This window comes from Protomyctophum parallelum, assembly GCF_964188405.1.
Source record: "Protomyctophum parallelum genome assembly, chromosome: 3".
NCBI classification, from domain to species: Eukaryota; Metazoa; Chordata; class Actinopteri; order Myctophiformes; family Myctophidae; genus Protomyctophum; species Protomyctophum parallelum.
In genome coordinates, this window is record NC_139698.1 from 35,172,093 (window position 1) to 35,195,640 (window position 23,548).

At 41.3% G+C, this 23,548-nt stretch overlaps 1 protein-coding gene across 1 annotated transcript in view; it reads left to right on the forward strand.

Moving 5' to 3' along the window:
* rbms3 (RNA binding motif, single stranded interacting protein) overlaps window positions 1-23,548 on the forward strand; it is a 152,268-nt gene extending 128,720 nt beyond the window's left edge. Inside the window, exons 9-14 of the mRNA XM_083761134.1 lie at window positions 3,336-3,429; window positions 5,036-5,089; window positions 18,439-18,546; window positions 18,817-18,903; window positions 19,448-19,572; window positions 19,930-23,548. Of these exons, the coding sequence (XP_083617260.1) occupies window positions 3,336-3,429; window positions 5,036-5,089; window positions 18,439-18,546; window positions 18,817-18,903; window positions 19,448-19,572; window positions 19,930-19,933 (472 nt within the window). The 3' untranslated portion in view covers window positions 19,934-23,548. The remainder of the gene's footprint in view (window positions 1-3,335; window positions 3,430-5,035; window positions 5,090-18,438; window positions 18,547-18,816; window positions 18,904-19,447; window positions 19,573-19,929) is intronic.

Below are 23,548 nucleotides of genomic sequence, written 5' to 3' on the forward strand. Positions count from 1 at the left end.
GAAATACTTTTACTCTCCCTATTATCTCATTTTTAGTATTGTAGTTTTCCTCTAAAGTATTTATCCTTAAAAAGGCTTATTAATATAGTATTACATTCTTCTATAAGATTAACATTATACCATTAAAGTAATTGTCTCCACCAGGCCGAAGGCATGGGGGGAGAGTATGTTTTGCACTCCGTCCGTCCGTCCGTCCGTCCGTCCGTGTGTGTGTGTGTGTGTGTGTCTGTGAGCAGCTAATCTCCGGAGTGCTCAGTTTCAAACAAAATGCTGCAAATCATGAACACATCGCGTGATTTCCGTGAAATTGTGCACGCACATTCCCACTAGGCCGAGGAAGAAATGCCACATGAACAATTTCAACTCAGCCTCAAGGTGGCGCTATAACTGGCCGAAAAGTGTTTTTGCCTCAAATTTTCATTGTTTTGTTCCACTTTTGCTGTGGCAATGTAAACGTCACACACACACACACCCAAACAAACATGTTTAAATTACTCCTAAATATTTTGCCAAACATCACACACTCTCCTATCCTCCTGGTGGAGACCTGTGCCCAGAAGGGCACTTTTTCTAGTTGATGGGTATTTTTCCACCATATAGGCTACTGGATAAGACTAAGGACTGTATAAATTAATAACTATATAATAGGATCGATAGCTTGAGAGCTAGAGCTAGAGAGAGCTCCGGAACACCGGAACTGAATAAATACTTTAGAAAGTAATCTAAGTACCATAAATACTCTTTACCAGAATAGAAGCAGAGGGCTTGTAACTTTACAGAAATGGATGTAAAAACCTTTTAGGCTATAATGAGTAAAAGTCAGAGTATAACAGAGTTAACCAAAATACCTTAGAATGAATTGACGGACACAAGAAGAGAACTCAGACAAGCAGAACTTAGAGGGAGGTTCAATCAGATATATTCACCATTGTTTCGGGAAAGAAGAAGACATGCCATCCGGACAGCGTTTCACAACGATCTCTCACCATGTTCAATTGAACATGGTTGATATAGCATACCGTAATCAATACACCGGAAAATGTGTCGAACAACAAGGTCAAAAAATGGACAGATAATGCAAGACGTCACTGAATATTGCATACAGAAAATATCTCACGGGGCAGAGATAGTCCTGATATGAATATCAGTTAGTGTAACCGGGTGACAGGGCATAACGTCATTGAGTGCAGTTTACCAGACTGTTAGAGCGAATCCTAACTTCAAGGACAAAAACACAGAGGCTGAGTGTTATGGCCAACGGAAACAAAACAATTCTTATCTAACAACGCTGGCTAGGGGAGAAGTTTTACTATCTAAACTCAGAACCATACTATTTTAAAGTCAGTGGGACAGCCTGACATCAAATGTCAGTCACAGGGCAATTCATAATCCATGATTCTGCAAGACCATAGGGGACACTGAGTCATAGATCACATGAAAACCGTCATCCACCAAAATAACAGATCTACAAAAGAAAAATACCTATCAGTAATGTAGGTAAATTACATGTTAGATGCTCCTTGCCTGGGTTTTATGATTGAGCACCAATTGCAATCTGATTATTTTCAGAAGTATTTCTACATCTATCGAAGTAAAATATACAGTCCTTTCTTATTAGCATTATTAATTAGGTTAATTATATATTCATCCATTTTGTTCTCTGCTGGCTACTGAGACTCAGTCTGGTCTCAGTGACTGTCAGCTGCTTACCCCATGACTATGAGATGAGAAAGACAGAGAAAGAGACATGGATGGACATAATCGACTCTCTATCACGCACGCACGCACGCACGCACGCACGCACGCACACACACACACACACAGACACACACACACACACACACACACACACACACACACACACACACACACACACACACACACACACACACGTATATAGGGGAAGACATTGAAAGAGTCACCCATCCTCATCTGTCCTGCATTAGTGCTGTAGCAAACACTGCAGGGAATTTGTTTTAATAAGACAACACAGCGCTAGTTGTACATTATTAAATGCAAAGCTTGTGCCTATGATATTTGTTTGAGGGACAAATTATTGTCTGCATCAAAACGTTTAATTTCCCCCACAGGATCAATAAACATCTGTCTGTCTGTCTGTCTGTCTGTCTGTCTGTCTGTCTGTCTGTCTGTCTGTCTGTCTGTCTGTCTGTCTGTCTGTCTGTCTGTCTGTCTTGCGTGGGAAAATACTATAGAAAGTGAGATTTGCATGTACTGTATGCACCATTTGGGGCTAACCCTGGTTTAGGACATTGTGATTCAATAGTCTACATTTGCTGCTCTGGTGCTCAGTGTTGTTTCACAGGAATTTGCCTTTGCTGTTAGAAGTAATATGAGCCTTCTAGCAGGGAGGGCCTCTCTCCCTCTCTCTCTCTCTCTCTCTCTCTCTCTCTCTTTCTCCATTATTCAGTCAGCAGACACTTTGGGATCGATCAGGCTTGCGGCCTGGCGGATGAAACATGTCCTCTCTGGATACACAATGATAAATAAAACGCTGCGAGCTGCAGCGCTCCGCTGCCGCGGGGATGAGAGGGCTAGATGAATAAATAAAGATAAATAGAGAGAGAGAGGGGGGGGGGGGGGGTACTAGAGAAAGGTCAGGGGTTATGCGGTACATACGCCAAAGTAAAGTGACATCCGGAGCCAGATATGGTTTGTACAGAACTCCTACGCAGTTGGAAGGAGTGTAAGATGATGATGAGTGTAGATGGGAATGCAATGGGCATACAAGACCACCCACACACATACAGTACACCATTAAGGTGATGTCATCATTATTATGTCTTAATTCTTTTTAAAGGGGTTCCATTCAACAGCGACCACACAGTCAAATCGTCAGTGAGCACTGTAATTCTAATTCAGTTCCATTTGTATACTCTCAGAGTTAATTGAAGTTACTCCATCAACAGTGTGCGGTCCATATAGCGTACTTTGGAGTGTAACATTGTTGAGGGTGTGACGCACTTCTGCAACCTTGATGATGATGACACAGGTTTTCGTCCAGTTGCGTTAACTCCAACTCAACTCGGCTTTATTGTCACATCGCAGGTTTATACAGGTGCAATGAAGTGGTTGAAATTCTTTGTCGTACACAAGCTCCGTCACTGCAGTTTCAAGAAGGGTGGAACTATTATAGAGAAAGAAATAAACAGTTACTGTACTTATCAATACGAGCTGTGTGAAATGCACATAAAGAACATGAAAAACACAATATATACATAATACAGTATGGAGAATAAAGGAGATCAATCATGCAGTTTCACCATGGTACTGTTTATTTAAGTAAAGATTTTTTTTTTAATTGTGTAACCCTATAGGTTCTACTCGTCACCATATAACATCACCAATCGGATGATTGCACAGACGTCCATCACGCCCTTCATTGCTGCCTCCCCTGTCTCCACGTATCAGGTGGGTAGAGCCTCTCTGATCCTGTGTGTGTGTGTGTGTGGGGGGGGGGGGATGTGGTGACTTATCCTATTGTTTTGACGATAATACATTGTGTGCCAAAAATATCTTCTGTGCTTATTGGTTGGCTCTGCAAAAACCACCTAACTCCATTTTTATTTATTTATTATATAAATCAATGCTATTGAACACCCTTTACGTGTGTTGGTTAAAAAAGATTCAACCAATGACAGTATTACGTCATGACCATCCATGCTGTGTGTGTAGAGAGGCTAACTGGTAATCAGTAGTTGACCAGTGTGCGTCACACCCTGCCCATGTCTACGTGTGGAAGTGTCCCTGAGCAAGCCCCTAACAGCTCATCAGGACCATCTGAGCAGACATCAGCTGGGTGAAACTGTAACTGAATCGCCCCCAGATATGCAAGTTCTCCCCTCCTCTCCCTCCGGCACTGCTCCCAGAACAGTCGATGAAGCTCCTCTTCGCTGTGCGAGAAACTTGTTTCATCGTTGTTGTCTTGACCTTATTAAGCGCAGAGACATGGTGGGCGTATCGGTCAAGAGGTCTGCGATCTTGAGTTATGTGGTCATGGTTCAATAACTCTCTTGTCTCTTTTCATTCAAAACATCTTCTTATTGCTGTGACGACAGCATGAAAGAAGGTCCGCACAGCCACAGCGTAGCTCCCTCAAGTCATGCACTTAAGGGAGCTTCAGTGTGCAGAGCTTTCTTTCATGTTGTCATTGCTGTCTTCTACTGGGCCAGCACAGGCAGTACTTAAAATCATTGGTCACGAGTAAATATCCCCTTTTTTCATTTCCTACATTTAAAAATGTATTATTTCAAAAGTTTAAACTAAATAAATCACAACCTTTCATCAATTAAAAACAATTCCAACATGTTTCTATAGTATTTAGAGGTTTGGCAACCACTCCCCTCCAGGCTCTTTGTTTGTGACATACAGTATTCTCTTCTTTCTCTGTATGAGAGGCATACAGGTGACACACACACACACACTCATGCACATGCGCATGCACACACTCATGCGCATGCACACATACACAGAGTTACATATATAATACATGTGACAAAAGGATCTTTGCTCTCATGTTAGGGGTGTGAGTAGGTGATAAAAGTGCTGATTTGTGGTAAAGACAGGCTTTGATGATGAAATCTCAGCTGTGAAGCTGTAATTATTAGACTGTATTGCTGTCTGCACTCTTCATACCCTCCTGTAATTACAACATAACATACACTGGACGCTCTCAGTGTCTGGTGTAATATTATGTTAGATGTTCCACCACAGGGAGCTTCAAATGCGCTTGTGAATAGTCGTGCTAATGATTTGTTTCATGTCCTCTACACTTTCTTCCTTCCTTCCAATTCTACCGTGCCAATGGCCTTCCTTACATTCTCCTTTCCTCCCTTCCACTCTTTCCATTCTTGCTTGCCTACTTTCTTCCTTTGTTCGTTTGTTCGTTTGTTCGTTCCTTCCTTCCTTCCTTCCTTCCTTCCTTCCTTCCTTCCTTCCTTCCTTCCTTCCTTCCTTCCTTCCTTCCTTCCTCCTTTTCATTTATTCTGCTCATGCTACTGTGTCTCACCATCCACAGGTCCAGAGTACATCTTGGATGCCTCACCATCAACAGTATGTTATGCAACCTACAGTAAGTTAAAAAACAGCTTTACTATACACTTTGTTGTGTTGTGTGTTAACTCAATACTCTCCCCCCATTTCCTTACCTTCCCTCCCTTCCAACACTATTGTCAGGCAGTTTTTGTGGTAATGCAATTAACAATTAAGGGGGAAGTATGCCCCTGGCCTGAAGGGACACAGGGCTGGACTGGGACAAAAATTTGGCCCGGTCATTTTCGCGCAAATTTGGCCCAGACCAGCCCACCACAACCAGCGCGCAGATAGCAGAAACTATACCGCCCGCTCCTTTGAGGCACACACAAACAAGTGCTAATACCACCACTTTTACAGAACAACATAAATGATACAAACCAACAGACAACTACACAACCCTTTGTTGCTCTCACAAGAATGATGCTGACAAAAGGATTCAAGATAAAAGAGGGTTTATTACTCACTGATACAGGTACAGTGAAATTATCATGATGGCACTGGCAGAATGGCAGCACGCCCGGATCTTTCCTGGTGGCCTGCCGCCTATTGGCCTGCCTGCCTGTCAAAAAAATAGATTTTTATTTATTTTTTGTATCATGGCGGCCCCCTACGGTCTACGGTCTACTGGGAATATGCCTGGTACGTCCTATGGCCAGGCCAGTCCTATGGCCAGGCCAGCCCTGATTTATAATGCATTATAATGCACATTATAAATGCTTAAAATTATGCAGAACAACGTACGGTATAGCGTATTATGATGGTCATGGTCATGATGCATTATTATTATGCTGCAGTATTAAAGTTATAATACTCATAAACCTTGTTATAAATTGTTATGCATAATTATAAACATGTATAACAAGTCTTACAATGCCTTAAACGTGCATTATAAATGAGGTTATATATGCATTATAAACCCAATTGTGTGTCATGCATTGCTTTTTCTTAGTTTCCCAGGCTAATTACCGAAAAGCGGCCCAAATTAGCTGACATCACCCTTTAAGTATAGTGTTATCGACTTTTGTTTAAAATATAACACAATATAACATGTATGTTTATTACTAACACATAAAATGTAAGTTTATTACTCACAGGGCTTGTGGGTTCAAAACTATCCACCAGAGAGAAAATTATAGTCATTGCTAGCATTTGATTGACAACTATAATGACCACTGTTCAATATCTTTACATTTACATTCATTGCTGCATTTCTATTAGTTGTTGAAAAATATGAACAAGAAGCATTTTATTGACGTATGTGGTACATTTGCCCAGTTCATTTAAAGGTAATGTAAGAGATCATTCTTTTTTTTTTTTTTTTATAACTTTATTTATAAGATTTTCAATTTTTTGTAGACAAACAACCCCACATATACCCCACCCTCCCCGGTTCCATCACAAAACAAGACAACAACAACAACAACAAAACAACAAAGAAATAAAAAATAAAGTAAGAGATCATTCTTGGTTAAAACAAAAAGTCTATTCTTAAAATCTTAAAGGTTAAGAAACCCGCAATGATAATTTATCAGCTTGTGTCCCAGTAGCAATTTAAAACGTATTTTAACAAACAAATAACAATCTCACCCCCTTTAACACATTTTACAGTTACAAATGGCTAAATTAACTCACAGCTTAGCGACTACCTGATTGCCAATGATACATTGTATTGGCTTACAACAACTGTGGGTGGACTGGAACACACGTACATTGGCTTACATTGTTATCCACGGTAATTCAATACAAACAAAAAGGGACCTCAAATCACCATAATTGCAAGTTGCCTAAAGAACTGCTTCATGCTCATTGTTTCCAGACGTGTCTCAGGGTATTTGGTAATGTTGAAACATGGGAGACAAAGCCACGTCCCAGCCAGCAAAATGCAAAACGGCAGCTGGATGCTAGGCTTATCTGTCTGTGGATGGATGGAGGCTGTGGATGTTGAGTCCATCTTACTGGAGTCTGACATCAGTTATGGAAGCCCGCCCTCTGCTGGTGCAAATAGCAACTACTGTATAACTCTAGTTTTGTCCAGGCAGGGAACAGTGAATGCCGAAGTGGCCATAGTAGCAGTTCTCCCCACCCTGAAGCTATGCTTATTTAATAAAGAGTGACTTTCCATTCCTTTTGAAGAAAGCACAGGAAATGGTTTTTTTCTTCTCCCCCTGTAGTGCTGTACTGGGCACTGAGTTGCACGCATGAACACATGTGCACACGCATACACACACCCCCACGCATGCATGCACGCACGCACGCACGCAAGCACGCACACACGCACACACACACACACACACACACACACACACACACACACACACACACACACACACACACACACACACACACACACACACACTCATGATCATGATCATGTCTGAATAAACTCACTCAAACTGGTAGTGTAGGCTGGAAGCCAATGATCATTTGAACAATAGATGTGGATTTAGACCGACTTACACTTCCTGAACTCTGCTCTCCCACCGCCCCATCTAGCCTGGTTAATAAACCAGACTAATATCGCACAACATCATAATCCGCCGGCAGGCAATTATTTTTTGCCAACGGCTGATTCGGTCTGGTTTATTAACCAGGCTACCGCCCCACCATAGACATAGACACAGACGCACGCACGCACACACGCATGGGTCGCACGCACATACGCACCAGAGTTGTAGTATGTACGTCCAAACCCACAACGACATTGGATAATAACTCTCTGTCTGTGTATCTGTCTGTCTGTCTGTCTATCTCGCTCATAATGTACACCTGAAGGAATAAAACAAACAATCCCAACAATATGCTGTGACACCCATGAATTTTACACAGCTACCGTACAGGACCAGTTAGTTGCCCACTCTTCCAACGGACCTCCCAGCCCAATTCATAGGCACGGCTGCCATTCTACCTGTCGTGTCCGTTAGAACTTGAAATGAAACATCACCTCAGGCAGGCTGTTGCAGATTCCTTTCTTTAATTGGCCTATGGTGGAAGGATGTAGGACAGGGGTGGAGGAAGAGGGGTGTTTGTTCCTTTTACATTGTATTATGTTGTCTTAGTAAAGGAAATGTGTGAAATGTAGTTGATTGTATATTCCTCTAAAAGATAGTACTGTGAAAGATTACTAGTAGGCTTTAGTTAGCCGTGTGGTGAGTTAATTATCACTTACTGATTCGAGGATGGTTTTCCCCACCTGTTTAAGAGCAGGATTGCTGCAGGTGGAGGCAGTTCAGTCTCACTTGAGGCTAGTCATGAAAGAGCAACAGGTTAGAACTGTGAGCCAGGGCCTCATCGCAGGAGGCATTTAAGCCTGTAACAGTTACTGTTTGTTGTTTCCTGTTTGTGTAATGTTATTTTGGCCAGTAGTTATTATTTATTTTTGTATTTGCACTGTCTAAAGACACTTTTGGAGGTCAATAAAATGCCTGAAACGTTTTTGTGGACCTGTCTACTCCTTGGAGCCTCCGACCATCGGCTGGCATTATCACTATATATAGTTACTATTATCGCTATAGTTTCCTGCACTTTAAAGGGATTTTGCTTTTCTGTGACTGGTTTGAAAGTAGAGAGATTTTATGGCAGTGATTTTCAGCAAACTGAGTGGGCTGATTTCCTGCCAACAGCTCCAAACTATTTCATAGGCTACCTGCAAAATTCAGTTATGCTCTGTTTGCTGAAATTGTCATCTCTAGAGGGACAGAAGATAGAGACAGCATTGTTATGACATATCAGCCAAGCACTGAGGCTTTCCAACAAAAACTGGCTTGCACAATAGTTTAACTTGTCCAGACTCTCTCTCTCTCTCTCTCTCTCTCTCTCTCTCTCTCTCTCTCTCTCTCTCACACACACACACACACTCTCTCTCTCTTCTGTTCCTTTTCTTTCCTCTCCTTATCCTCCCCTTTATCTTCCCTTTTCTTATTTGTCTTCTCCGTTTCCCACACTCTTGCTCTCTCTCTGTCTCTGCCTGCCAACTCCTGATGCTATTTTGCAGTCATGTCTGATTAAAACCTTGTCTGTGACAGCGGATGTGTTCTGTAAATGTGTTTTCAAACAAATCTGCTGTCTAATTATCTGGCACGCCGCTTGATATGGGTTCCTGCGTCTTGGGAGACTGGAGAGCGCGAGAGAGAGAGTGATAAAAACAACATTCAGAGATTACAAGAGGAAAGAGAGAAAGAAGTGCGGCAAGAGATGGAGATGGAGAGAGAAGTAGGTAGACAGAGAAAGGGACTTAAAAAGAATATCTTGGCCCAGGCCGTAGCGTAACGGTCTGGGCACCGGACTGGTGATCCAGTCGCGGTGTGCGCGGGTTCGACTCCCGGACCCGACACGGCCTTTACCGCATGTCATCCCCCCATCTCTCTCCCGTTTCCTGTCAGCCTACTTTCTATCCCTTAAAAAAATCAATAAAGGCGTAAGCCGCAAAAAAAAAAAAAAAAAAAAAAAAAAAAAAAAAAAAAAAAAAAATATCTTGTGATAGAACTAAGAACAGAAAACAAGTATAAAAGAATAGCTGGACTGTGCATGCCATTTCCCCATCCTCATCTTCGCTTAGTCAAAATGCCAGTGTGGTAACAAAGGCAGAGGTATAGTCATTGTATTTCTTGGATACTGAAAAGTTGGGCAATTAAAATGGATTTGGGCAAAAGAGAGAGACAGAGACAGAGAGGTGCTTAGACAAATGTAGATTGTGTCACATAGCGGTATCGCTCACTGAAAATAATAGATCTCTGTTATTTTGTTGATATGGTTGAAAGCTATTTAAGTGTGATTTTTCCTTAGTCTATTCCTGTGGTAGCAACCAATTCATTGTCTCATACTCATATAGTTGCAAGCAGCAAAAACAGTGCTAAACACTATACATAAACAATATAACAGGATGATAATAATAATAATAATCAAAGCTGCAAGCAGCGATGACCGGCCCTTGCACGTATGTGCATGTTACGGGCAAATATTGACCAATCAGAACAGGGAGCATGCATTCACTCTACTGAAGGATTTTCAACTGAGTCCAGTAAGGTGACTCATGACTAAGTTTATGGCAAATGATAGAAACTATAACATATTGACCAATCAGAAGAGTGGGAGGGGCTAAGTTTCACCAATGAAAGACAAGGACACCACCCACGAGTCTGTATGACAAACCGTTGAAAAGTTATAGCAAAAATAAGAACTATCAAATATCAACCAATCAGAAGAGGGGGCAGACTGCCAAGTCTGTACGAGTGTACGTCAATCAGTTCAATAATTCAAATTCAATTCAAATAAAAAAATTTTTTTGATCTGCTATTTTCACTTCCTGTTTGGCTTTGAAGTTTGACGCTTCACCATGGTCACGCCGTACGAAAACTCATGATTTTGATAACCTTTCGTCATTATTCGTCATCTTTTGTGTACGCTAAGCAAGTTTTATTTGGAATGGACCATCATGCTAGGAGGAGTTCATTAAAGTGCGACCCGTGGAAATGGCATAAACTGATTTCCTGTTAGGTTTAGGTCATGGCGCCAAGATACTTTTTGTAAGTCGTGACATGATACAAGTGTGTACCAATTTGCATACATGTAGGTGAAACCGTATTGTGGACTTCAAGCAGAAACCTTTGTAGAAGTAGGTCGGTATCGGCCAGTAAGTCTGTCCCCGTTACAATGCGCTAGACCCCTGGGAGATGGATTGCTGAGGTGGAGCGCCACACCTAGAGTACCATCAGCTCCCAGTGCACAAATTGCCGCACGCAAGCCATGCTACTCATACGTTGAGTTGGTGGTACCCAGGATCGAACCCATGAACTTGTGGTCCAAAGGCTCTACCGACTGAGCTACCCAGACACATTTTTTGAGATGATTAAAATACGTAAGGGTTTGATGAGGTTTGATGAGGTCAGATCAACATATGGAATATCAGAACAGGAAGGACGGGTGGGGAGGATCAACATATGGAATGTCAGAACAGGTCAGCTGGTTTGAGGTTTGAGGTCAGATGTAGAGTTGCTGGCCGGCTCCATATATGCAGATCTAGGTGATGATCGAACCAACAGAAAATTATATGGCCATATATTGGCATTCCCATATATGGGGAAGGGCCCCTGGCGATGTCGTCTACGTCGCGACTACATATATGCCCATATATGGAGATCCCTGGTGATGTCACGTGATGCCACATGATGTCACGATGCATGACCATGAATCGGTTTGAAGGAAAAGGAAGTTCCGGAAGATTTCTGACTACAAAACAATACTACAACATACGTAGCGATATCAACCGCTCCCGACCGGTTCATGAACCCGAAATGGAATGGTGCCCAGGCTAGCGCCTTGCACACAAGTAGGCCATGTATGACCTACTTGTGCGCAAGCAGAGCACGCCATGAGGTGCTCTCACAACTCCTAGAGTCCTACAGCTATACTAACTAATGTCTCATACAGCTGCTGTTCTAAATCCTTTAGGCCTGTTATTGACCTTATACCAACCTTGAAACGTACAGTACCTTAGTTACGTCACCAAGAATGGTGGTCCCTTACTGGCTGTTGATGGTGTACTTGCTTTTATTATTACTGCTTGCGCAAGTAATAATACAAATACTTTGTATTACTATTATAGAATTATTATAATGAAATACTGGATGTAATAAAAATATTGAAATAAAAACAGCTAGAAAAAAAAGAAGAAAGTAATAGAACAGGTAAAAAATGCACAGGGAAATGTGTAGGATATATGGAAGAGTGGGATTTTTTTTTTTTTTTTTTCATAAAATATTTTTTTCTTTTGTTTTTTTTAACTCTCCAGTGCCTATATTCATGTGAATATCCCCATGTGTATAGTTAGTCACTGTTTTGTCCATGCACATGCTGTCTCCTCCCAATCAAATGATGTTGCCAGCCACCTGCCACTCTTCTCACCTGACAGTGAGGACTTTTTAACGGGATGGCGTAATGTGCAGAGGAATGGGGAAAAAAACACCATCCCACGATTCCCACCCATAAACACGACCAATTGTTTTGGTTGGAATGCCCGGGCCAAGCCAAATAAGGCACCACTTCCCTTCAGTCCATCCATGGCTGATGGGCAGGAACTTTACCCCTGTGCCACCCAGATGCACTGCTGATTTAATCTGACCAGAATATGTGAAAATCCTTCTGAATGTAATTTGTAATAACACAGAAACAGCATGTTTCTGTGTGTGCCTCCCCTCTCTCCCTCTCTCTGTCTCCCCCTCTCTCTCTCTCTCTCTCTCTCTCTCCCTCTCCTGTTCTCCCTTTGAGCTTCTTCGGTGGTTAGTGGGTACTGTGTTTACTGTATGAGCGTTGCATGTTTGGCCTGTTATTGTCTTGTATTTATTGTTACTGGCCGAGCTGTGTTACTTATTTGCCTCTTCTCGTGGCCAGTTCACACTTGTAAAAGAGACTTCAGTCTCAATGTGGTTTTTACTGGTTAAATAAAGGTTAAAAAATAATGAAAAATAAATAGAAGTAGAATGTGGGGAAATCCTCAAGGCTTAAACAATTAGGAAAAAATGGAGCCTGGGGTTAGAATTATGCCTGATTTGGAGAGGTGGTCTGGCTCCCAGAATGCGTTTTGTCTGTCCGATGGGTTTTTCTTTCTCTAATAGTGTAGTAAGCAGCTACCTGATACATGGGTATCAGTCGGTATGGCCTGCCGTCATGTTCCATTATTTTATTAGCTCCAGTTGAAGTCTATTGAAAGGGAGGGAGAGGGAGGTTCAACATTAACACACACACACACACACACACACACACACACACACACACACGTCCGTGTGCATGGCATCGCACACCCTTGCAGACTGCACACACACACACACGCGTGCACGCACGCACACAGACACACACAACTCTTTGATACAGTCAGAAATTAGAGCAGATAATTAGTCAATGTGGATTGTGGGTTTATCTGTTCCTTTATTGGACTTATCCCAGCATGAAAGCTTGATGGAAAATTACATGAGGGGAGTTGAGGGAGGGGGAAGCATGAGAACGATGAGAGGACATGCATAAATAGACTGGGTCTATCTTGTGTGTAGACTGGGTCTATCTTGTGTAGACTGGGTCTATCTTGTGTGTAGACTGGGTCTATCTTGTGTGTAGACTGGGTCTATCTTGTGTTTAGACTGGGTCTATCTTATCTTGTGTGTAGACTGGGTCTATCTTATCTTGTGTGTAGACTGGGTCTATCTTGTGTATAGACTGGGTCTATAGCTTGTGTGTAGACTGGGTCTATCTTGTGTGTAGACTGGGTCTAACTTTTTTTTATGGTAAATTAATGCCCTATTGTAGGCCTACTTTTTCGTACCACAGTGTCATGCAAAAGTAGCAAAAATCTACTGTTGTAGCTAGTTTGTGACTAAATAATAACTACATTGGCATTTGTTTTTCCATTTCCTGAATAGTAACAGTTTTGGCATAGTAAAGTTTCTGCCTAACAGTGATGTGTCTGTGCATGTGTGTTGCCTTATTTTTGCATCAATGTATTTCGTGTGCATAAAGCCATCCATATACTGTATATTACCTGGGTCTTTCTCATTGACCCTAGTTATCCAACCATGGACACAGCATCTGCCATTTATATATTCAGGCATTTCGCAGATGTTCTTAACCAGGCTTACAAAGTGCAAGCTTGCAAGCTAAGTGGCATGACAGGGTCATGTAAAGTCAATGCAAAGGATATCAGATAAACATCATAGACACTGTGACAGAAGTGATAGAAGGAATGAGAGATTCCAGGGGGTTAGCTAGATAAAACTTTTAGAGGAAAAAAATTGAGGTTGTGGGAAGACAAACACTGTTCGATGTCAGGCAGGCATGCAGCGATGCTTTCTTCAACATGTGTGGCAGAGGGAGGGAAGGAGAAAAGCAGTTGGCCAGTAGGAACATTGGACAGCCAGGTACTGTAGCAGCTCCAACTCAAAGACCAGTGCCATTTGGTTTGACCGTAAGCAGCAGCATGTGCCGAACATGCATGTCTATATACTATTCAGTTTGTGTCTTATTCAGTTTTGTGAATTCGTATGAGAGAGAGAGAGAGAGAGAGAGTGTGTGCGTGCGTGCGTGTGTGCGTGTGCGTGCGTGCGTATAATACAAAAAAGGCATGGTGGCACCGATTTATTAAAAAGAATGCTAAAAGGATAACCAAAATAAGCCCTCAGGGCACATTCTGGTGGCATAGTAGTCACCCGTAACGAATTTGACTCCATGTTTGTGCCAAAACTAGGTTCAGTGAGATCAGTCAGGTTGTGACATGGTGTGCCTGTGTGTCTTTTGCGCTATTGAAGTAGTCTGACAGGGTATCTCTGTTTTCTCACATACAGTACAGTATGTAAGACCAGGCCCATTGCCAGTTGTTGCCAGTTGTCATCTGCCTTGAGCCATCCCACCCTATACTATAGCATAATGAATGAGCAGGGTTTAGGTGAGTTTGTTTGTTTTATTTTGTTTTAAAAGGTCTGCAGTTTAGTTTTTAATGCCTTTGAGGTGCTAATGTACTTGGATGAGCTCCTGCTAGTGTTCCTACTGACCATGAGGAGATCCAGAATAGAAAACTTGTTCTTTGGTTGACTTTTCTGAGACAATGCCTTCTAGGATACAACCCAGGTAATTTCATCCTTCATTGTGATGACATTGACCCACTTTGACCATGAAGTCTTTGGCCTTGCAGAGGTTTATTCTGGACACAAAAATAATGTATTCCGTTTTGCCTATAGGTGTAGTACTGATTTGTTATCAGTGAGCCAGGTGCATATTCTACAGAGTTCAGAGCCTCAACCTGCAATTTATCCTTGCCCGAGACCAAGAGTGCCGAGTCGTCCGTGAACAAGAACAGATTGGAATACATGCTGATGGCAATGAAGAGTTAGAAAGAAAGAAAATAATAGAGCGGAAAACAACAACTAAAGAAGTTAAACTCAAATATTCAATGTCCAATATACATAGTTAAAAGATAGCCATGATAAATATCATAGCTATACAAAAGGCAGAAATGCATTGTCCAATGCACCATGTCTCTGCAGAGCCATATAGTAAGACAGAGTTACGACAACTCCATTCACTTCATAGGGCCAGTCCAATGGCGGCTCTTCTACATGCATAGACTTCTATTGGCGAATAGTGACAAAGGCCTGAACCGGAAGTTGACGGAATGCATTGGAGTCTATTCAGTATTTTAGTGTGACATAAGCACCCCCTCCAGAGATACTTCTGGGTCCTACTTTTGTGTAGCTTTTGTGTTCCCATAGAGTTATAGGCCCTCATTTATCAACCGTGCGTACGCCAAAATATGGGTGCACGCCGACATTTTCGACATTTACCATTTCCGCCAAAGCTTGAAATTTAACTTGAGTAGGACAAAAAGTCACGTCTGGTCGGGAGCTGTCGTAGCCTACGCTTTGTCCTTGGCTGTTTTTCTGTCGTACACATGCGGAGCAGCATTGTCTGAACTGCTGACACGCTGTCACAGGCATCTAAACATATGTTTTCACTCCTAAAATGTTAATATAAAACTGTATGTGTATGTAAAAAACTTTACAAGTAATTAAAATCGCACAATTAAAAACAATATAACATGTTTACAATGTATTAGTTTGTGCTTAATCAAACAGTGCTTTACTGGCCTTGTTATGCGAGCGCACTTGTGAGATGATTTTGGAGCGCATGCGGTGATGCGGCATATGTGATTATGATATCATAAAAAAAGGCATAAATGGACTGCACGCCTTTATTTCCAAGTGACAATGACAAGCATACAGCTTGCCTATTTGCAAGTAGCAGGCTATATGTGTAAGGGGGCTTAATCATTCACCATTTAAATAAGTGCTTTGACAGTTCAGATAAAAGGGAGATCATTTTCGGGGGTCGGGAGGACGGGACCGTGGCATGCGTCGCCAACACATACCAGCACACATGCAAGCGGCAAGCCTTCATCCATATGTTTATGATTCGTTCATCAATGATCAAATCACTACATTGATTATGACTGCCTTGATGAGTCGACATGATAGCCTATCTCTCATGCAGGCATCACTGAGTGACCCACAGGACTTTAATATCACAGCAGTGCGCAGTCTGGTAACAAGCAGTCTCACGTCTTCGCCGTGCACTGCGCACGAATGGGTAAAATTAATATAGGCCAGCCTACAAACTAATTTCATTCATGGCGATGCGATGTCGATGTGTCATGTAGGTGCGTGCGTACGTGGACATGGCAGCAAGGCAAGCGAGGTGAGAGGGAAACAGACAGGGTAGGCCTACAACTTTATTTAATTCATGCAGGTGTTCGTTCTTTATTTATTTAACAAGACACCAGTTAGTTGGGCTTGCAAGTTGCGTCTGTGTGTGTGTGTGTGTGTGTGTGTGTGTGTGTGTGTGTGTGTGTGTGTGTGTGTGTGTGTATGAGAGAGGGGGGTGAGGCGGGCAGCAAGGCACGGGAGAAACCTTTTTCCCTGTAACCATGGTTTCCACAGGTCGTATTGCATGTGTTCATGTCGCAAAAACGAGGGCGAGGCTTGATTTCATAGGGCGTGCCAGATAGATTTCAGCCGTCACATTTATTAACGTCAGAACGAAATTAAGGAAGGATCAGCTGTTAGCGATCACTTTATAAATGCTGTGGCGACGTGGGTGTACTACGAAACCTGCACTCGAATCTGTGGCAGATTTTACACTAGATTTTACATACTGTGTCCCTCCGTCGGACTAAATCTGAGACTAAAACAACCATGAAAGTCTAATTTTACCGCTTTCCTTGCAACAACAAAGCTACTGGTCTCCCAAATCTGTCTGCAACAGCATGATCTTGTAGACCAAGTGTTTGCCACTGCTGGAACTAGTGCCCCATCAGGACAAACATCAAGCATAAACATGACAGAGGCGTGAAATAGACCCATGATGAAAACAAAGGCATGCAACCCTCACTATGCCACAGTTGCCACTACATACTGTAAGTGTTTTATAAAATATAAAGATCGGATCTGGAAAAATCGGTATCAGCATGTCTCAAAATCAAATGATCGGAATCGGATCGCGATCACGTTAATACAGCTCATATATATATATATATATATGAGCTGAATTCTAATCTAATTCTCAAATCTACATTTGACGTAAATTTTCCTTTCATTTTCAATGGCATTTAATGTTTGTGTTTCCACAAAAAGACGATTTGTTCAGACTCATATGACGTTAATTCTCCTTTCATTGTCAATGGCAAATGTGACAAGAGTTCAGCTGTATATAGGAGGCCCTCAAAAGGACTTTTGTCCATAATAGTCTCTTGTGCATATACGTCGTTTAGCAGCAGATATCAAACATTATGACATTGTAACTGTATCTTATATACTCAAAGAAATAACACGGTGGGGTGGCCTGTGTCATCAAGACAGCCTAGCACTGGCTGGGGCTCAGCACTTGTTGAACAACCTGATGGTTGTCATGTGGAAACTGTTCAGAAGTCTGGTGGTATCGTTTGCCTGGCCGTGGCCGCAACACTGGTGTGAACAGATTGTGTTTGGAGTCATAAGTGTCCTTCGTGATCCGCTCAGCTATGGCTACATACCGCTTCTTGGATATTCCCTGGAGCGACGGACGCTCATGTCTGATGATGTGCTGGGCCATCTTTAATGCTTTCCGTTTGAAGGCGGATGATGTGCTGGGCCATCTGTACCAGCCTCTTTAATGCTTTCCGTTTGAAGGCGCTGCTATACTCAATGGTGCTATTGTACAATAGCCTGAGGATGTGGGGGCTCACACTGACTGTCTTCATGCGGTGGAGGCAGTGGAGGCATTGCTGAGGCACGCATGTGTAAGCTAAACAGATACAGTATAAGAAACTCGGAGGGGAAGTGACGTATAAGCGCAAAATGGCCCCCTTGTGAATATGGAAAAGGTTTGCCAAGGTTTTAGGCTGAGAATGATACACATAACTGCAGGGCACATGGGGCATTTGCATATTAACACCGTTCCCACAAGCAGTTTTGCTGTCCTAGTTAAAAGAAGAGTGTAGGACTTTGACAAGGACTTTGGCTCAATACAAAGTTTGGAAGTCAACACCAAAATGCAAAGAAACTTTCACTGCAGTTCGTTCTGCTGCTACTGCAGAGTCACTCCTGCCACACCTACGATACCCAGTAGTTTTCTGTGCATTTTGCTTGTACCTTCATTTAACTAATAGCCTGTTCCATCTTGTTCAGCAGAGGGCTGCTGTAATCAACCCCACTGACATAGTCTGCCAGTTCATCCATCCCTCCATCTCTGTCTCCTCATCTCAGACTCTCTATGCAACTCTTATTTTATTTTTATTTTTTTTATTATTTTCATTCCTTTCCTATGTTTTGATGTTTAATTTCAGTTTAGTTTGTGACTTCCTTCCATTCACAGGGTGCTGTGACAGCAGCCATGGAGCCCAGTCTGTCTCTCCAGCCCTCCAGTATAATGGCTCCTCTCGCCCAGCAGATGAATCACATGTCTCTTGGCACCACAGGCACTGTGAGTCTCCCCATTTAAACCTTTTTTGAATAACATTCATATGAAATTGCGTAAAGTGTGTATACCATTGCTAGGGATGAGGAATGAATTGTGTGTCATATTGTGCCCATAGACCAAACCAAATTTCAGAAAAAAGACCAATGTGCCAATGAAAAAATCAGCCAATTAATCTCCACTACTCAAAGTTTGTATCTACTGTCTATATGATTTTCTCTCTCTCTCTCTCTCTCTCTCTCTCTCTCTCTCTCTCTCTCCCCCCCCCCCCTGCAGTACATGACTGCTGCAGCAGCTGCACCTATGCAAGGAACCTACATTCCCCAGTACACTGCAGTGCCTGCCTCTGCCATCACAGTGGAAGTAAGGACAAAACTATGTTGCCATGTTTGCTGAGCATGCCTTGATGGCATCCATCGTGGTAAAAGTATACTACAAAACAGTTTTACTTTACTCTCATACAGTACCATCGCCTCAACTGTCAAATCATGTATGATCAAACACATATTGATTGATTGATTGATTGAGTGATTGAGTGATTGATTGATTGATTGATTGATTGATTGATTGATTGATTGATTGATTGATTGAATGATTGATTGATCCATTCATTCATTCATTCATATATACATACATTCATGCATACATTCATTCATACATTTATTCATTAATTTATTTATTTTTATGTGTCACTGATGTAAAGTGAAAGGGCTTGTTTTAAACAGCCAACTATTGTATCTATCTGATTCGTCTTAACCAGTTAAATCCTATATTTGCTTTGTTGGCTGGGATCACCTCCTATCCTCGGAAATGCATAGCCAAGCTACATATTTTCACAAATGTTCATCAATTATGCAATGTCCAAATTTGGGATGCTAGGGTTAATAAATTGCTCTTTCTGTGTCAGGGTGGTTTGACAGAAGCTTCTCCACAGCCAGCCCTTCCATCCTCACAGGACCCCAGTGGACAGCAGCCGTTACCAGTGGACAACACAGGGGACCATGCTACAGCCTACACCTACCAACAAACTAAGTATGTTTCGGATACTGGCTCCCAACCAAGCTCTGGAACAAGTACAGAGCAGCATAGACTATATTCGCACAGTGGACATAACTCTCATGTCATATGTGTGGGTTGGGAAGAAATGCCACCCCAATGTGTTGGCATTTCATTAACTTAATAGCAAAATGGCCACTGTGTGAATATGGTGAATAGAACTTAATAGACATCTAATAGATAATACTTAAATTAAATTGCCACAGTCTGCAAAGCACGTTTTCTTGCTGGTAAACATGGGATGTTTTGTCTGCCTTTTGGAAGAGTAACATTTTGTTATCGATTTCCCAGTGGGCCTTTTCTGAATTTGTCTTCCTCTTGTGTCTCGTTCAGATAAGCAGACGATGGGAGGGTTACTGCTGCACTGCCTTGAGAGAGAGGGACTGCACTGAGGCACCATGGGCACACAGAGAGAGTCAAAAAAGAAGGTGAGCTAGATGGACGACAGTGAGAAGAGAATGCTTCCACTTTGCACAGGCACCAACAAAAAAAGAGGAAAGAAAGAAAAACGAAGGAAAAAAAATATTACAGTTGTATTTTCTACTCGGTCTCTTTGAGAAACAAAAACAGGACAAAGTAAAGACGGCAGGCTAAGCTCAAGTGGACTTGAACTGCAACTTTATTATCTGTCACCATAAGATTGGAGCGTGACAATAGACTGAAGCAAAAGTCAAACAATAAACTATATGGGAATAAAAGAACATTTGAATGTGCCGATAGATTTTCAAACTTTTTTATTAGAAAAGGAAGGAAGTTTAAAAACTTCAAATAAAAATAAAATAAAACAGGTTGTCTTCCTTTGGTATTAAGCTACTTTATTTTCCTTGTTTTATGAGTTTAGTAGTTTTCTAGAATATAAATGTTTTCTTAAATCTTTATTGCCTTAAGTTTCTCAGACTTTGGGGGGGAGGGGATTTTTCCATTGTCTTGAATCGTTAAAAAAAAGAAAAGAAAAAAAATGATTTGAGAGGTCTTTGGACATTTTAGATCATCAGAGATGAAATCTTCAAATATCACTGTACAGGTTAAAGATGCGGCTGTATTTGTATGAAGATTTTAAATTATGTGGTAGGTTGCAACTTGTGTGGGTAAAATAAATCTCCTTTAAGGAAACAGGTGGGAATAATGAAGCCACTGCTTCATGGTAAATGCAGTTATAATTTGTTTATGAAGAAAACATGTTTCTCCATGGCATTTTTTTTAAAGAAACTTGCAATTGCTTCATGAGCTTCAAAAGAAAATAGTTGTTTTGCCTGCTTTGCTTGTATCATTACAAAAAACAAAACGGAAAAACCCAAAACAGATCTGATAAGGAAAAAGTATAGACTTTTTAGAAGAACTAATGTGTGCTAAAGCAATAGTTTTAGGGAAATTGTCACAATTTTTTTGTCTTTGTTAGTTGTTGTTAAATACACGCAGCCTACAGGTGGCACATTTTATACCAAAGATGGATAAAGACTGGGAATAAATAGAATATTATTTCCTTATTATTCTTAAATTCAATGCTGACATTTTTCATGCTTGTCATGTTGTCAGTGTGTGTTGGAAAAATTCAGAAGTGACAGACAATATATGTCACAAATGCACACACCTGCCTTGACTGCCGGAAATTGGAGCTTGCATGTGTTTTCTTTTCCATATAATTATGATTCACACTTGGTGACGTTCCACAACAATGAATAGAATAGAAATGTTTGGCAATGGTCTAATGCTCATAGAGCAGTGTTACTGTTACTGTTCACAGGATCTGTGAATACAACCCACTATTCTATTTTAAATATAAACAGATGGAAAGGAAGGGATACACATACACTACACCTTTTTGGGGTTTTAGCTACTTTGACTGTCATGATCTATCTCTCATCGAAAATGCAATGTAAGGCAATGCAATGTAACTAACTTTCTTAAAGCCTCATTGTGCGATATGCAGCTTCAACAATCAGAATAATACGTTCTGTAACAAAATAAATCAGCTCTCCCTCTCCTCTTCATATACACCAACTACTTGGGCTGGATAATCTCGCATAGGGGGAAGCGCAGCAATGGGATGGGGTGAGTGATAATGGGGTGCGCAGCAATGGGGTGGACATGTCATGGTCATGTCATGTCATTCTGGGAATCATTTGATTGGCTATTTTCAGCAAACAGATTTGTGGTCAAGGGAAAAAAGTAGAGGACCAAGTTTAGACCACTGGGGGACCCCGATCACTGTTTAAGAGGTGTCATTAACAATAACAAATCTGGGAGGCTCTCAGGGAGAGGAGCCTCAGTTTTTATGTTGAGCTTAGAGTCATTAACTTAGAGACATTGACAAAACGATTTTGAAAGGAGGTGGGAGAGAAAACAACTAGCACATATATTTATTGATGGTGTTGTGTCTCAATTAAACCATAGTATTTCTATGAAAATATCGCACAATGATGTAATGATGGTTGGACAACAGTTGGGAACATTGATATGTCCATGCATTGTATTATTTCAACCTCAGCCAAGCAACATTATTGTTATGCCATTGTCTTGCCAAACTCAAGCCATTTAAAATGTGAGCAGGGTAATGATCTGTGTTACAGTCTGTGGGCTATAAGTAAAGGGCATTTCTTTTGAACTGAAGGTCTACTCAGAATGCATTTCAGCTTATTGTATGACATCATCTTCTATGAGGAAAAAGACAAGAAACAACAACATATATTTTAGTTTCTGTGTTGCCTTTTTTGAGGACTGACTTTGTGAGAGCTGCTATAATCTGGTCAGTATTGAGGAGCCAGGTTTTCTTGCCTCATCTGTGTGGGAACAAGTTGCCCAGCAGGGGGCAGCAACAACACATTCAAAACCAGTTTGGAAAATTTTAGATTAGATTATGGAAATTATTGTAAAGTTCCTATAGAACACCAACCTGTCAGCTGGGGCCCACTAGTGGACCACAATGGTATTGCAAATGGGCCCTCAAATAATTGGCAAACACCTATATATATATATATATATATATATATATAAAATTGACATGATATTTTTTGTTTAAAACCTTGAAAAATGTGTTTTCATCGTGATACTGATAAATATGAACTTAAAGTATAGCCTACTACATTAGGTCCAAGCCAGAACACAATCGATTGAGCCATATCCAGAAAGGCTTGGGAATCACTGCTGTAGAATGCACTTGGCAGTGCAACTAGCATAACGTTTTTATGCTTACAGCATGTTTCCTCTTGACATTGAAACGGAGGACATGCCAAATGCCAATATGGGCAATCACAATGTAATTCAACATGTACTGAAATGTGTACTGAAAGGCTCCTTTAATTCTGAAGTATTGTTTAGTAGCCTACTAAACAATACATGGCCCATCATACTGCATGTCTACACCGAAAAAGAGAGTTAGTTTAACTGTGAGAGTTGCACTTGGAGTAAAATGTAAGTATTTTGCTGTGTACATATTCTGTCAGTCAGAGTATGGTTATAATTACAGCAACAACTGCTCTGAGGGCACACATTCAGAGGTTTGCCCATCTGGCCCTGGCAGGAAGGTATTGGAGAGACAATAATAAAGAAGCATGCTAAAGTTATGGTTCAACCAAAATCATGTAGAAACAGTGAAACCTCTATTGGAAAATAAATTATTGCGCGTGCACGAATGAGAGAGAGAGAGAGAGAGAGAGAGAGAGAGAGAGAGAGAGAGAGAGAGAGAGAGAGAGAGAGAGAGAGAGAGAGAGAGAAAACTGATACAGAGAGAACAAAAGTAATATTTATGAGATCTTTTTGTACAGGTGTTTAAAAGAAGATGCAACAGAAATACTTTGATGATGCTATTTTTTTATTTGTTGCAGTCATATGCCTCCCATGTCTTTGAAATTGTGATTCTGAGAGTGTCTGTAGAACAAGTGGATGTTATTGTAGTTTGAAATGTCTTTTTCTTTGTGTTTTCTTTTTAAACAAATCTTTCAATAAAAAAGGT